This window comes from Aspergillus viridinutans, assembly GCF_018404265.1.
Source record: "Aspergillus viridinutans IFM 47045 DNA, scaffold_2, whole genome shotgun sequence".
NCBI lineage: Eukaryota > Fungi > Ascomycota > Eurotiomycetes > Eurotiales > Aspergillaceae > Aspergillus > Aspergillus viridinutans.
Window position 1 is genome coordinate 2536713 of NW_025091218.1, and position 15428 is coordinate 2552140.

General features: G+C 52.5%; 4 protein-coding genes across 4 annotated transcripts; 3 read left to right on the forward strand and 1 right to left on the reverse strand.

Annotated features, from left to right (window-relative positions):
* Window positions 1-302: 302 nt before the first annotated feature.
* On the forward strand, window positions 303-2321 carry Aspvir_004395 (uncharacterized protein; the record flags this gene model as incomplete). The annotated part of the gene is made up of 1 exon (XM_043267623.1): window positions 303-2321. One exon carries the CDS (start codon window positions 303-305, stop codon window positions 2319-2321), a length of 2019 nt encoding a protein of 672 aa, XP_043123558.1.
* Window positions 2322-2870: 549 nt separating this feature from the next.
* Aspvir_004396 (uncharacterized protein) lies at window positions 2871-4062 on the forward strand (the record flags this gene model as incomplete). Its single annotated transcript, XM_043267624.1, has 2 exons — window positions 2871-3110; window positions 3175-4062. 2 exons carry the CDS (start codon window positions 2871-2873, stop codon window positions 4060-4062), a joined length of 1128 nt encoding a protein of 375 aa, XP_043123559.1.
* Window positions 4063-4887: 825 nt separating this feature from the next.
* On the forward strand, window positions 4888-8420 carry Aspvir_004397 (GTPase-activating protein; the record flags this gene model as incomplete). The annotated part of the gene is made up of 3 exons (XM_043267625.1): window positions 4888-5701; window positions 5756-6107; window positions 6155-8420. 3 exons carry the CDS (start codon window positions 4888-4890, stop codon window positions 8418-8420), a joined length of 3432 nt encoding a protein of 1143 aa, XP_043123560.1.
* A 522-nt stretch (window positions 8421-8942) lies between these two features.
* Aspvir_004398 (putative Rho guanyl nucleotide exchange factor) lies at window positions 8943-14545 on the reverse strand (the record flags this gene model as incomplete). The annotated part of the gene is made up of 2 exons (XM_043267626.1): window positions 8943-9944; window positions 9995-14545. 2 exons carry the CDS (start codon window positions 14543-14545, stop codon window positions 8943-8945), a joined length of 5553 nt encoding a protein of 1850 aa, XP_043123561.1.
* Window positions 14546-15428: the final 883 nt, after the last annotated feature.

Genomic DNA, 15428 nt, shown 5'->3' on the forward strand with positions numbered 1-15428 from the left:
TGACTTGAGCAGAGACATTCTATACACTCAACCCACCCTTCTGAGACCTGCTACTTGAGGCTGAATATGTGATGTCTTCAACTCGCTATCACCACCCCTCGGCCAGATGGCGTGTTCGAGGTGAGTGAAACATTGTAGATAACTAGCTGTATATAAGAACCTGAGCCTATCCTTGACCGCAACTTCGACTCTACTTTGAATTTTCCCACTTCGGCTAATCCCCCTCCAAATTGCAATACAACCTTTGTCTACACATCTATATGCACTTTTGTTATACTGAAGACACCCATTAGTCACCAACCATGGACCCCCTCGATCAACTCACCGATTTCGGATTCCTCCTGGAACAGGTAAGACATGTCAAGAATGACAGGAATGTCTCGATTAGGGACCAAGCTGAGTATTTTCACAAAACTTTAGTCGACCAGATTGAATCCTTGTCCGAAATCGAAAAGAAACATTTGTACAGATACCTCAAGCTCAGCCGCGATAATGAAGAACTCCAGGCTTCCTACGATGAGCTGAACGAGTCCCTCAGCCAGGAACTGCGCAAAGTCGAGCGCAAGAATGCAGAGCTGCAGGACGCCAAAGCTGCTCTGAGAGAGGCACAGAAAGACTGCGCGGCCAAGGAGGAGTACATCCGCGACGCCGAGGCAGCGAATGCTGCGCTCAAGGAGAAGAACGAAGAGCAGAGAAGTCTGATCAAATCGTACAAACAGGATTGGAAAGCTATGAAAGATGAGATGGAGCTCCGTGACAGGACAATCGACGATCTGCAGACGAGCTTGCGGAGCAAGGGCGCCCTTGTCGATAAATATGAGCGCGAAATCGAGCAATATCGGAAGCAGCGCAAAGAATGGGAACGGCAAGTGGATGAAGCCACTCAATACCTGGATGACAAGAGCGAGGTCTTGAAATGGCTCAATGAAGTGAGCAGGCCTTTGAAAGGCAATCCAAAAGCATCAGATTCTGGAGCGTCAAGTTCAGGATCATCTAGTTCTGAAGCGTCAAGCTCTGTCATACGTAAGGTGTCAGACTCTGTAGTGGGATCAACAACAGATGACGGAGAAGATGACGAGACACATTGCACTACAGATTCCGGGAAGGAGGGTAAAGCAACTTCTGCGACAGGTTCGTCTCGAGACCGGCGACTGGACATGCAAGGAAGTGCAATGGACTGTTCAAGTGAGGCGATCAGCGTGGACGAATCAAAGTCAATACATGGTACTACCCTTGACGAGGAAATGATGTACTTGTCTGACAGTCTATCAGCTCTGTCCATCGAACGGGAGGCATCTCCAACGGAATGCAATATGACCGATTGTCACGAGATACCATCTCCAGCAAGCTCGTATGACTTGGATCTTCCGCCGCAACGACGAAAGCGACGAAAGCAACGCACAAAAGAAGTTGAGGACACTGAGTTGGCACGCAAGAGAACCAAGGTCCGCAAACATTGTGAGAGTCCCGTTCAAACTGATAGTGGAGAAAGTGCCTCATTTGATGATCAAGATGGCAAACAGGGATCGGCCGAATACTGTGCAAGTCCCATTCAAACGGACAGCGAGGCAAATTCTTCATTCAATTTTGGAGCAAGCGACCAGGGATCTCAGATTCCATGTCCGATAGACTGCATGGATACCGCAGAAACACTTTCTACAATTTCACGGGGAGTTCAAACTGTTGCCTACCAAATGGACGGGCCGGTAACAATCCCGTCAATAGAGTCTCCGGAAGCATCAAGACGATCACAGTCCCTACTTTTGAACGGAAGAAGAGGGCGCTATAGGGATCCTGTATACCTTCCAAAATCATATGCCAAATCCCAACGGCTGACACACCAAGCTGGAGAGCTTGGTGTGAGTAGGCCAAGATATGTCAGCGTGACTCGGCCTGTGCTCAAGAGCAGAGTTGCATCTTGGCCTCTTAATCAAGCCGAGCAACAGAGCTCTGAACAAGACGAGCTTCAGCAGGAGAACATAGAAACCCTGTCAGTGTCACTGTCTTCGAACCATGGGAGCGAGTCTCTGGAAGCTGAAGCTGACGCTGATCCCGTACTGAAAACAGTTTCACATAAACCTCACATCGCCATGGGAGGAAAGTGGTGGCTGCCCTTTGTGACTGTGCTGGTCCTGTTGCTGTCCATACTCCTCGTACGCTCTCCCGACGGAGAGCGTCGATCGTGGAATAGAGTCAATATGATGCCCCACGATCCCCTGACAAAATTGCGCAAATGTCCAGACTCGCGATGTAAAGTGGCGCGGGCGGCTGAGTGGGAGATTGTTCGAAGGACGGATTCTGATTTCTTATCTTTTGGATGACCAGCCTCTATATTTCTTGGGCAACATATTTAAGGAGCTTTGGGCGTTTGGGACTAGGTTCTTTTATTGGGACATTCTTCTGTCGGTAGGTCTTTATATATTGATTGTCAAACTCAGCCAAGTCCACGCAAATCACGTCTTTGCCAGCCCTATGAGTTTGTGAAGCAATAAGTGGTCACAGCGTAGATTGATTCACTCTAGTCCACTTTTAGACACCAGGTGTTTCAGGCATCAACTACATGTGACTGAAGAAAGAGTCGTAAGCATCTGACCCAAACAGGACTAGCTGTATCATGTTGCGTCACCTGCCTCCGCCCTCCGCCACCGCAGCGAATTAAAAGCAGCGGACAATAGGCAACTGTATCGACTTCACTTTAGCCTCCCCTCCTGACAAGAATAAGCATCAGTGATCATCTTCTTCACCCTAAACACTCGGATCAGCCATTGTTTTCATCAGATATCTAACTCTTGACACCTTCCTTTTATTCTGACTCTCTTCTTTTGTAACTTTTACCTCATGTGTGCTTTTTAAAACTCGTTGCCGACACAATGAACCTTCGTTCGCTCCTCCTCGGCAGCGCTGTCGCCCTGGGCGCCAATGCATTTCTAGTCGTCCCCGAGATAGATGGTGATGCTGTCGCTCCACAGGGTGATTTTACTGGCCTCCATCCCTTGGAAGCCTTTACTGCTCAGCAACAGCAGGTCAAGCTCGTTTGCAGGGAGTGCCCGTTCCGCGAAGTCAATGAGAATGGAGATGTCAGCTGGACTGACGGCTTCCTCACTTCTCTGGTGAGTCCGGCTTTCCGTTCTGTTGCAATTTATTGTTTTCCAAACGTATCGCTAATTGCTGTAGGCATTGAACTTCTCTATCGAAGATGGTGCTTTGCTGGTCAATGGTCATCAGATCTTCCCACCTCCTCCCCCATCCGTCATCACTGCCGTTCAGCGCCGGGAACCTGACGGAGCAGAGTCCGACCCCATCTCATTGGGATACGCTGTAGAGTTCATGCCTCTTGGTGTGCCAAATGACGCTCCTATGGAGCTCTCAGCTGTTCGATTCACTGTCCTCGATCTGGACGGCCATCCCGTACCACTCGATACCGTTGCCATCACCATCATCAATGACTTCAAGGGTAACATCTACATGGCGAAGACCGACTTCGAAGATACGGCTCCGAACCGCCTCTCGTGGAAACAGTGCCGTGGAAAGCCCAAGTGTCTGCGCAAGCTTCTGGTTGAACGCATCCGCGGATTGTTTTCCGCCGCAAAGGCGCGTGTCCTTGGAATGAGGCCTAACTCTTTTGGTTGTGGCGGTCGTCCTCGTCCTATGCTACACCCCTACCGCCCAGAGGGCGATTCTGATCACGATATCGTACCTGGACGCCGCCCTCACCCAGGAGATGAGGGTCCCTTCGGATTTGACGGTCGCCCTCATCACCACCATCACATGCACCATATGCATCATGGTGGTTGGGAACGCACCGTTTCCCGCATCGTTCGTTTCATTGTTGTTCCCGCAGTTCTCGGTGTTCTTGCCGGGTTGGCCGCCAGCGCTCTCGGTATGTTGGCCGGCCAGATTGTGGTCTTCCTGTGGCAACGGCGCCGTCGCTCCACTCCCACAGAAAATGTGGAGCAAGGAACTGTGTCGGAGAAGCAGGGCCTGATGACTTCGGCCTCCGAGGAGCTTCCTCCTGCTTACAGTGATGATGAAACTGTCGAGGTGTCCGACACCAAGCAGTAAACAGTCGTGTGCAACAATTCGGATTGGTTGATAGGACACGTGAGACAGCAGTTCTGTGCCAATTGAAGAGGATGGCTTGGTGGAGCTTAGGCCTATTGAGTTATTGGACGACTCATTTATCATGTTGAATTTGCCTATTCTGCGACCTTTTTTCCACATTCCCTCAGTATTTTCTGTTTGTCTCACACTCGTCGCCTTTCCATTTGCTTACCATTACATTACGTTGCTTTGAGTCTCTATAGTGCATTAGCAAGCTTTCTTACCACTAGTTAGTAGTGAGCAGCAGCAAGGCAATGGTCTTTTTTGTCGGTAGTACTCCGTAGCAGATCTAATCCATCTTGTTTTGGCCTTTCGAGACGAGAAATTACAATTTGATTCCAATGTTATCATAATACTAGCTACTACTATCATCTAACGTTTACTAGGAAAACAATCGACGAGGACTAGTGGTGCTCATGTCTCACTCAAAGCTACAGTCACGTGAGTCATCGCGGATGCCTGCCAGGAACACCGTCCGTCTTGCAGCATTCCCCTCTTCCGGGCAACAACAACAACATCAGCGTCGGACTTAGGAATTCGTCGCAACTTTTCGTCTGTATTCGAGCATGCTTCGCCTGTTTCTACGATGATCCACACTTGCTATACGATCCAGTGTGGATTTTCATCCAAATTCCCTACCCGAGTCTGACTGCCGTCTGAGCTTCGATAGCTGTCAGCTCGCGCCGGACCTGGCTCCCAGCATCCCGCACCTGTGGTCAGCGGGAGGATTTGAATCAGCATCCTATTATTTTTGACCTTCATCCTCTCAATAACTCTGTGCACACCATGATGCAGTGGTCGTCATTCGTTCAGAAAGCCCAGTCTTTCATCGACCCGGCCAATTTCAACCTTCCGACTCTGACATCCTCCGATCGCAACCCTTCCAAAGCGTCCCTCTTCCGTCAACAGTTCCGTCTCCCTGACTCCCAAAACCCATTGCAGGAAATAACCGCCGAGTTAATCCTTCCTATCCCGCATACCTCCCCGTCTGCTACGTCTCAAGGCGATCAGTTTCGGCCTCTTGACCGCGCAGGCAATCGGTATGCCGGGAAACTCCATCTGAGCGAACGCTTTCTCTGCTTCTCCACACAGCCGACTAGCTTCGCACCGTCCTCGACACTCAGTGCCTCTACGCACTGGACCGGTCAGACGAATGGCACCGGGCCTTCTGGCAATGGTTTCACCCTTCCGCTCTCCTGTATCCGGCGGGTGGAAAGGCTGAATAGTCTCAGTCACGTCTTCTCGCTCGCGTTGACTACGTGGAATGGCGCTCTGGGAAAGCAGCAAGCTCCAAATTTTGTTCCGCAGAAATTCACCATCCAGCTGGTGGGGAGCAGGCAGGCCTGCGAACGGTTTTGTGATGGCTTAAAGAAGGGACTGCGGGAAGCGATGAAGGAGATTGAGAATCTACGGGTGGTTGTAAATGACTGTTACTCGGAATACTTGCTTTCCGGGGCCAAACCTAAAGACCAGAATCCAGATAATGCTGAAGCGCGCCAACCGCCAGATGCCGGACTGGGGATGATCTTCCGTTATCCTGGTGATGCTCGCAAACTGCGTGACCGCAGCAAGATGAGACTATGGGGGGAATACTTCAGAGGTATGGAACATTGCAATGGATAGAGAGCGTTCATTAAGATGTCTTGCGATCTAGAAAATGGCCGAAACGCAACCTTGGTTCGGCAGCCGACCTTTCATAAGCTGATTCGCGTCGGTCTACCAAATCGGCTGCGTGGAGAGATATGGGAGGTGACGTCTGGGTCTTTGTACCTTCGTCTGAGGTCTCCCAAGCTATACACAGAGACTCTGGCCAAATTTTCAGGCCAGGAGTCCTTGGCAATCGACGAGATTGAGAAGGACCTGAACCGGAGTCTCCCCGAGTACCCCGGCTTCCAAAGTGAAGAGGGCATTGGCCGGCTGCGAAGAGTCCTTACAGCTTACAGTTGGACTAATGCGGAGATTGGATATTGCCAGGCTATGAATATTGTTGTGGCAGCTCTGTTGATGTATGCAAGCCCCTACCCTGCTTACCACCCGCTGCTGACCCGCGCAGATATATGTCAGAGACGCAAGCATATTTCCTGTTGTCCGTACTGTGCGATCGCCTTTTGCCAGGGTACTATTCCACAACCATGTACGGCACCCTGCTGGATCAGAAGGTGTTCGAGTCATTGGTAGAAAAAACCATGCCGGTATTGTGGGACCACCTTTCCAAGTCTGATGTTCAGCTGTCCGTCGTTTCGCTTCCTTGGTTTCTCTCGCTATACATCAACTCTATGCCATTGGTCTTTGCATTCCGGGTGTTGGATGTGTTTTTCTTAGAAGGCCCAAAGGTACTCTTTCAGGTCGGCCTCGCCATCCTCCGCATCAACGGCGAAGAGCTCCTGGATGTCCAAGACGACGGCTCTTTTATTTCAGTCCTCAAATCTTACTTCTCGCGCTTGGATGAGTCGGCACATCCAAGATCGGAGAATCCAAAGCTGAGAGCCATCACGCGTTTCCAAGAGTTGATGGTTGTTGCTTTCAAAGAATTCTCCGGCATCACACATAGCACCATCACTGAACAGCGTGAGAAGCACAAGGACGCGGTCCTCGAGAATATCGAGAGTTTTGCTAAACGCACATCTATTCGGAACCTTGGCCCAGACAGCAAACGCCTCAGCATGGATGATCTGGGTCTGATCTATGACCGATTCTACGAAGTGCTGTATGACCGCCAGCAGAGGCAAAGGCTTATCGACGAGGAAAAGAAGCGTCAGGAGAAGAAAAAGGCCGAACGAGCTTCAGTACTCGGCCCTCCGGTGGACCGAGAGGTGGGCCGGGTCGGCCTTGGACCCAGCCCAACTCATATGGACTACGACGCTTTCCGCGATTTCCTCGCTGTTACAGCGAAATGGGCTGTTGCCGATTCTCCCGGGCCGTCGCGAAAGGAGTCATCGGTCGATATGAATGGCAGCTTTAGAGGCTTCGGGAAATGGGCATCTGTCATGACTAATAAGCCTGAACCTGCAGACCACAAATTCATGCAAAGGCTTTTCCGCAAATGGGCCACGGATCCATCGGAAGGCCTAAGCTTGCAAAACGTGGTTAATGGCCTCGCACGGCTGAAGGGCACTCGGGACATCATGAATAGCATTAACTACTTTTTCGATCTGTATGACGACAATGGCGATGGAAAGGTCGACCGGGAAGGCATACTTCGGATGTCAGAAGCGTTGCTCTTCCTTTCTCGCCGAGGTTTTGAGGGTACCATCACCCCGAGTCAGTCTCTGGAAGATTTGAATGACCGAGAACGGGATAAGCTGAGCACCGATGAAAGATTCCTGGGTAGCGTCAGCTCGTTCATCCGCCGATGTTTCGAGTATGCTGATCCTAGCAACCCCGAGGGGAAGACGACCGAACCCGCCAACGACATGGAGGAGGCAGCTGACAAAATGGGCTCATTTGCTATTGGAGATGACGACGACGAGGATCTCATCGACATGGAAGACAATAACAAACCCAAGGAAACTGCAACACCGCAAGCACCAGCTAACGAACATGATGCGGATGCCAACACGGAGCATAGTCGCAAGACATCAGAAGCTGCCAATCCGGCGCTTGACCCCAACAATCCCCTTCATATCACCCTCCCCACTTTCCGAATGGTCATTCTGGCTGATGAGCTGCTGGAGCAATTCTTTGAAACCTTCTTTCCCCAGTCATTCCATCTCTCCGATCATCCCCACCCTGTATCAACAACCACATCCCTTTCGTCGAATCTCACCACGTTCTCAAACATCGGCGCCGCTAAACCCGCCGTCAGCGCCGCATCAGGTGCACCAGTTGGCGGGGCGTCCGGCGGCATCGTCCCGCCAGGCAAAGGTCTCCGCGGGGTCCTGGACAACATCGTCTCCGACGGCATCCGAATGGCCGCCGAAGTCAAGAAGCGAATGGACGAGGCTCAACGGGAACTGGAGCGCAATGCTCTCAGCCGAGAAGAGGACGACGAAGACGAGGAGGACGATTTCGATCCCCGCACCGGCGCCGCTTCGGCCGTCATGGTCGGAGGAATATCTAGCTGGGGCGCTGGGGCATACGGTGCCGACCCTGAGCGCCGCAGCGTCCGCGACGCAGACCGTGACCTGCTCGAGGGAGCCGAAGTACTCAGTGTCCGTGAGAAGGATACCGCCTCGCTCATCGATGGCAAAGAGGGACACCGGGGCTCAGGCGAAGGTAGCAGCGGTCATGCCTCGCAGGCAGACGCATCAGCACGCCGGACATCAGATCCCGAACATGATGACCGCGTCGTTAGTAAAGTCGTCGAATTCGACTCATAGTATTGGTATTGGTCTTTGTGCTTTAGCATTCGTCATGGAGGTCAACTTCGGATCCGGTGGTTTTTGGGCGATATCGATGTTCACGTCGTTATGTTTGGTTGTGTATATTGCATATCCGGTAGGCATTATGGGGTTCCAAGATCTGAATTCAGTTATGGTTGCATGCTTCGTATATATTCTTCGAGCCTGGGCGTAGTCTTACAAAACTAGGGAGTTGCAGTCCTGTACGAAAAGGCTAGTCCTTGAACAAACATGGAATAGATCAATGCTTCTATCACATTGCATGTTGAATCTGAATCGGAGGTATGCACATCAATAAATAGACTGGTATCAACATCGTTAATCATGAGAGGTATATGATGTCAGTCATGAGCAGACAGAGGGTATAATAAGGACATTAAAGAGTCAATGGTGCGTGAGCTTATCAGCATCAGGTGAATTATGAATCGGTAGACAGAAAGAAGTAGTGACGAGAGTGTAGGAAGGAGAAAAACCAAAGATGCAGAGACAGAGCGGTTACTGTTACTCCTTCTGTCCCTCGTTCTCAATCAGCTCGAGCACGAGCTGACTCCGCTCGTATTCGGGATGCTGCATGCAGATTTTGACGGTCCGGCCATTGCTGGCCATCGCGACGCCGTTGGACAGCCCGCTGGCTAGGTTGATGGAGGCTCCTGAGTTAGTGGGGACGGTGTTCGCCCCAGACCCGGGGAGACTGCTTCCGTCATCTAGGCAGACGACGTTATGGCCTGGGATGACCTGCCTCAGGCGGCCGTTCATGGCGTTGCGGACCTCGACGAAGTCCTCGTTGAAGAGGATCAGGAACTTGCCGTACAGACAGGCTGAGTGCGCGCGGCCGACGAACTCCATGATGACGCTACGAGAGACGTCGCCGTGCTTGTTGACGTACACGGCGCAGTCGGTGTAGGCGACGAGGAATTCGCTGTCGCTTAGCCGGAACATGCCCAGGGGTCGCAGGTTACTGATGCGGTGGGCGATGCTGCTCAGCTGTGCCTGTGCCTCTGGGGCTTCCGACCGGAAATCGGGGACGGACCAGGATTGCTTCTTGTCGAGGGTGAGAATCTCGATGCCCCGCTGGGTGGAGATGGCCAGGGATGAGTGGAACATGTTGATTCCGTAGCTCTCGGCAGGGATGTAGAACTCGTCGTATTCACGGAAGAACTCGGTCTGGGAGCGACGGGTATGGAACAGTCGACTCTTACTGGTGGTGGATTTTTGTAGCACGGGTTCCAGCACCTTGAAGGTGGACGACAGTCCATCACGCTTCTTGTACATCACCAGAGTACGATCTTTCATATGACCTGCTGCAAAGAACCCAACTTCCCGGTTTCCGGACAGCTTCTGCGGCGCCCGGCGAGCAGAGTCCTTTGTTGTTTGCGAGGAGATCCCACTAGCAGGGCATACGACGTCCAAGTGATACGCGATTAGGGACTTGTCAGCGATCAGGAGGAAGAGATTGAACTCTTCAAAGACCGCAATCTGCGACACTCGTATGATCGGGATCGCCTAGTACTAAATTTAGAAGATGACAATAGACCACAATCGAAAGAACTTACTCGATCCCAACCACGAGGGTCATTGTACTCGGAAATGTACACACCGTAATCAGTACCGACCGCACACATCATCCGGCCGGGAGGCTGCTGGAATACAGTCGCGCAATGGACGCTGGTTCTGCAAACCGGCAAAGGCCGAGACTTTGGACCCCCGTACCGCTCCTCAACTTCCCGGATAGCTCGGTCCAGAGGCGTGCCTTTGATGGTGACTGTCCGCTTGGAGACACCAGAATGATCCGAAGAGGCAAAGGCCGTGTCAGCCAGCACACGAAGTCGGAAGGGCTCGGCGTTCTGCGCGAAGAGAGCAGCAGCATGTCTCGTCTTAGCTTCCATTATCTTCTCGCACCACTCCTGCCGGTTCTGCGCGGAAAATGCGTATAGCGTAAAGGTCCCGTTCTTCCCAAGATGTTTGACCTTGAACGGGTATAGGATCTTGTCGTCTTTGGAACTCTCAATCACCGTGCTTGCTACCAATGTCTTGCCGGAAGAAGAAGTCGTAGAATTGCCCGAATTGCCGCTATTGGAATGTATGAGGGGTGCAGCACCTGCACCACGCGTTGCGGCTTGCGGTGGAGTGACCGTCGAAACTCCTCGGACGGAAGACTTGACGACGGGATCATCATTCGTGCTCTCCAGCACCAAAAGGTCCATTGGAATGGGCAGCTTGGACACATCGTAGCTTTCATATTTGATGCCCCTCGTTGGATCGCGGGTGGTGGACAGTTTGGCAAGGACGAGGTAATGGTCGAAAAGAATGGCGTGTGTGTCCACGAGGAATCGAGTGCGTGTCCCAGGGCGCTGCAAGTCTCCTCGGTAGATAATCTCGCGACCAAGGTGCTGCAGATTCAGCTCTACCTCCTTCTTCATCTCCGGTCTAAGCTGCAGCTTGGCAGACAGTTCCATCAGATCGACCTTCTTGCTTGTTTCACCGACCTTGTTATCACATTCCAGCGCCACGACCTTGATCTCCTCAATAGCTTGTGCCAGGTTCGCCTTTTCCTCGGAGTCCTTGACCATGTTCTTGTGAACAGTCGACAACAGTAACGTGTACCTCTGAATGCGAGTGATGGGAGCTTTGAGATAGGTATCCCAACTGAGACGATTCGACATTTTGTGCTCACGAGCCTGGTTCAAGAACTGTCGAAAGTGGGCATTTCTCTCGGTCTCCTTACGAACAAGGTAGTTGGCGTACGGAAAGGTTGCCGCGTAGTCAATATACACCGTCTTAGCCTTTCGAATCCACTCCCTAAAAATGTCACTGAAGCCGACAATGAACGGGCCTTGTTCCTTCTGTCGGTACTTGAGCTGCGCGAGAAGGTACTCTTCGTTCACTTTCTTGACCGCATCTACCCTTCCAAAAACATCGTTCAGGAACTTCGGCAATCTCTTCGGCGGAATGATGGCAGGCTGCATATTTGCCAACTGATCCCGGTAGAGTTCACGAAGGACGTCCAGCTGTCCAATAAAGGCGTCCTCGGTCGTGACAATCTCGTGCAGATTGTTCTGGCGGTCCACCTCTTTCTTCGGATAAGCCTCCCACACTTCCTTCGGAACCTTGTAGAATGTGACCCAGTCCTCTACCTTCTTTTGCGGTGCCATCTTGTGCGCTTTCAGGTTGACCTTCTTCAGCGTCCGCATGCAGTGGTGCGAATAGCAGCGCCCGAGAATCTCAGTCTCCTGTTCATGTAGCAGGGACGAATAGCAACCAGTGCCTGTAATTTGAAACAAGACTCCCGACAGGGTCCCGCTGCCGAACTTGACCCATTCCTCTTCCTTCACCAAAGCCTCCTGCTCTAACATGTTCTCGACGACTCGCGCAGCCAGTGTTTCTGCGTCCGCAATATTCATCGTTGGCACCTTGTGAGTGAACAAAGCGACGATCGCGTCGCCAATGGCCGACTTTCTCAGGTCGGTTTCCTCTTCGCACAGATCACGAATCCAAGCAAGGATGGCACTGAGCGCCCAAGGTTCCACACATTTCCTGAATTGGTCCGAGGACAGTTTAGCCGGATTGAACTTCTTGCGACGTCCCGCAGGGATCGCGGGTAGGTCCAGGGATATCGCAGGAGCCTCTTGGGCCGCGTCAAGCTTGAAGGCGCCATTCTGTTGCTGTCGAAGCAGATCCAGTTGCTGCTTGTACTTCGCCCGATCCGCATCGGTCTTGGATCTGATAGGGGGGTCAGTCCGGGGTCCAATAGGATGACTTGACAGAGACGTCGACCGTGGCACTTGAGATGTTGGTGTGGACACGGTCGACGCAAACGAATCCGCAGAAACAGAGTACTGAGGGCTTGTATACTGGGTTTCTTCCGGGTATTCACCCGATTCCTGAGGCCTATATGTCCCAGCCGGCATCAGATGGGGCATAAGATCTGCGTTATTCGCTGGTTCAACGGGGGCCGGTGGCAGTGGCCGCATCCCGGGATGGAAAAAGAGTTCCCCTGGCATCCCTCCTACATCGGATCCTTCACTTCCCGAGTGATGTACATCATCGGGATAGGCCTCTGCCTCGTCGCCGTAATCAAAGCTCATGCGACGCTCGTAGGCGCCAGGTTCTGACAGGCCACCAGTGCCTGCAGCATCGACCCGCGCAGCGGAAACGTAGTCATAATATTGGTGCACTTGATCATGGGGCATAGGATAGTAGTCATAATCGTCCGAGTACTCGCCGCGGTCATCCGCAGAAACGTTGGAGCTGCGGAGGGAGCCGGAGGGGCCTAGCCTTGTAGCTTGATCTACGCCTTCATTGCGAGTCTCGTCAGCATGTTCATCCATGTCAGCATCGTAGTGATAGCGCCCATGATAATTGCCGCCGTATGTCGCATTGGGCGTGGAATGGACTTCATCTTGACGAGAGTCTCGCCGAGGTGATGGCGCTCGCGCCGATGAATGGCTTCCATAGGCACTGATGATCGATGCATTAGTCTCCCGCCGTGTGCGCGCTTGCTCCCGCTCGGCCTGGATTCTGTCCTCCTCGTCCGCCATTTGCAGCATGGCCAGCCCGGCCGCGGCTTCCGCATCACTGTCGTCGCTGTACGCATCATAGTTAACATACTGGCCTGTGCCGGTCGCCAATGTGCCGTTTGTGTGCGTGTGCCTCTCGTCAGGAGACAATCGCATGCTCGAGGTGGCAGTAACGGGAGGACTAGGGTCATATTCTTCTTGACGTGAGGTCTGAGCGTCAACATGCAGTTGCCTAATGCCATATCGTGTCCCCCGACTCATACGGCCGTCTATCACAGCCGCTTCCACTTCCCTCATCAAATCATCATAACCTACCGGTTGCTCCGACCGCGGATCCCGATCACCGATCCCATTGAGATCATCGAGCGGCGACGAATCGCTGTCTGCATCGATTGGGGGACCGGGCAAGGGCCGTGATTGGGGATGTCGAGTCAAGGTATCTGTCCGGCGCGGAGAGGTCTGCGATTGCGCTTGCTGAATTGGTGGCGTAGGCAGTGACCGCCCAGACCCGCGACGGCTGAAGCTGAGTCGTTTACCATACAAGTCTTCCGCGGGTGTCGAGTGCGCAGGTGGTTCTGGAGGGAGCTCGTCAGGATAAGGCGCCATAGCCGCATCCGAGTGGTGGGGCGATTGCGCCCCAGCATAAAGGGGAACCTGTGAGCTGTAGGCGTGAGAGCGCGTGAAGGTTGATGCAATGGCTGGTGTGGTTAATGAGCTTGTGGAAGGATAAGGTGCGGTAGGGCTCATCGGTGGGGCGACATTGTAGGCTAGAGATGCGGATGACTGAGTGGAAAAGGCATACTGGGTTGCTGGCGAGTCAGTTCGATACGGGGCGGATGCGCGAMTTCCGTAGGGATGATCTGGTCCTCGAGGGGGAGGAGGAGGTGGCAGGGATGGATGAGATGGATATGTCTGCGGTGTTTGCGGAGGCTGTGCATACAAACTCGCTATACTCGGCTGTCGTTGGACGGTTGGGGACCCATATCCAGCGAGACTCGCCGACTGATACGCTGCTGGATTGTATGGCTGGTGCGCAGCGGTCGCACCAGCGATATAAGCATTGGCGCTGGAGCTATTATATGTGAGGGGATTGTAGCCTAGCTGCTGTTGCGACGGAGTAGGTGGGAGGGCATATTGCTGAGGATTATAGGCCGACTGCGTCGGAGAGGCGATAGACGAGTATTGGTAGGAATAGTTGGACTGAGATGAAGTTCTGTCTCGCGTTACGTGCGACGACCCGCGGGAGGGGATATGCGCGTATCGCGGTCCTGAGACGTCGTCGTATCCGCTGTTCGCAAGGCTATAGGACCGTTGTCCGTCCTCAGTGCCATAATTACTGGCTTGCCCGGTATATCGCGTAGACCCGTTGGCAGTTCGGGCGTGTTGTGCGCTGGAACCTCCACCGAACAGACCCGCGTCATCCCCCACATTATAGCTGGGCATCCTCCGTAATTGAGAACTTGCGCTTTGTTGTTCTGCATTGGAGTAGTGATCATAGCGACCCGACGAGGGAGGTTGTGTGGACGACGAGGTAGGGTTGCCGGACTGGCCGTAATAGGGCGTTTGGCCATTCTGATAGTGAGCCATTGTCCCTAAGAAATTCCACGACTAGTAAAACCCGAGAACTCCAAAAAACACGCGACCGATGGATTTATGGCGACGATGAGGAAGGCTGCAAACCCGCCCTATGGAGTTCTCTCGGACTCCCTTGGTGTTCGAGACGGTGCTGTGGTGTATGCAGCGCAAGTCGACTGCCGCGGGACGACGGAGACAAAGACAGTCGAACTCGGTCAAATTAAAAGGACAAAGTAGGAAAGGAGAAAATCCGACATGGATTAATTCTCAGCATCAACCCGATGTGTTTCGAAGGGAGAAGAGAAGTCTTGCTGTTAGATTATTTGAGGCTCAGGTGGGTGGACCGATCGTCACGTATCCCTTTGAGCCTTGGGCCTTAAGGCGACAACCACGCAGGAGCAATCCAGTGGAACTCGGAAGGGGCTCGTGGTTACTGGTTAGGTTCAGTTCGAGGAGCTACCTTAGCATAGCAGCAAATGGCTAAGGACGATGATAATAATAATAATAATGACTATGGTTCCCCACACGTGTGTGTGCTCTCATGCTTTGTCATGTCCCAAGGGACTGCGGAGCCACGTGAGCTGCGGGGAAACAATGTACTTGTGTTCTTCGCATCAAACAAGATAGACAGAGTACTCAATGCTAGTATGATTATCCTCGATATGAATCCAGATAATAAGGAGAAAAAAGAGTTGAATATGGGACAGTTGGAAAGGACATACCAAAGCTGCAAAAAGGCTGACAGATCCTCATTCAGCTCCTGCGCCCATGGCACAGCCAACCAACACAAAATCATTGGTGAAATCAGCCACAATCTGAGTCGTTGACTCAGACAAGTCCACTCTTGTACCAATTATCATGACGCTATATTGTTAGTTCCGTTTCGAAAGTTCAA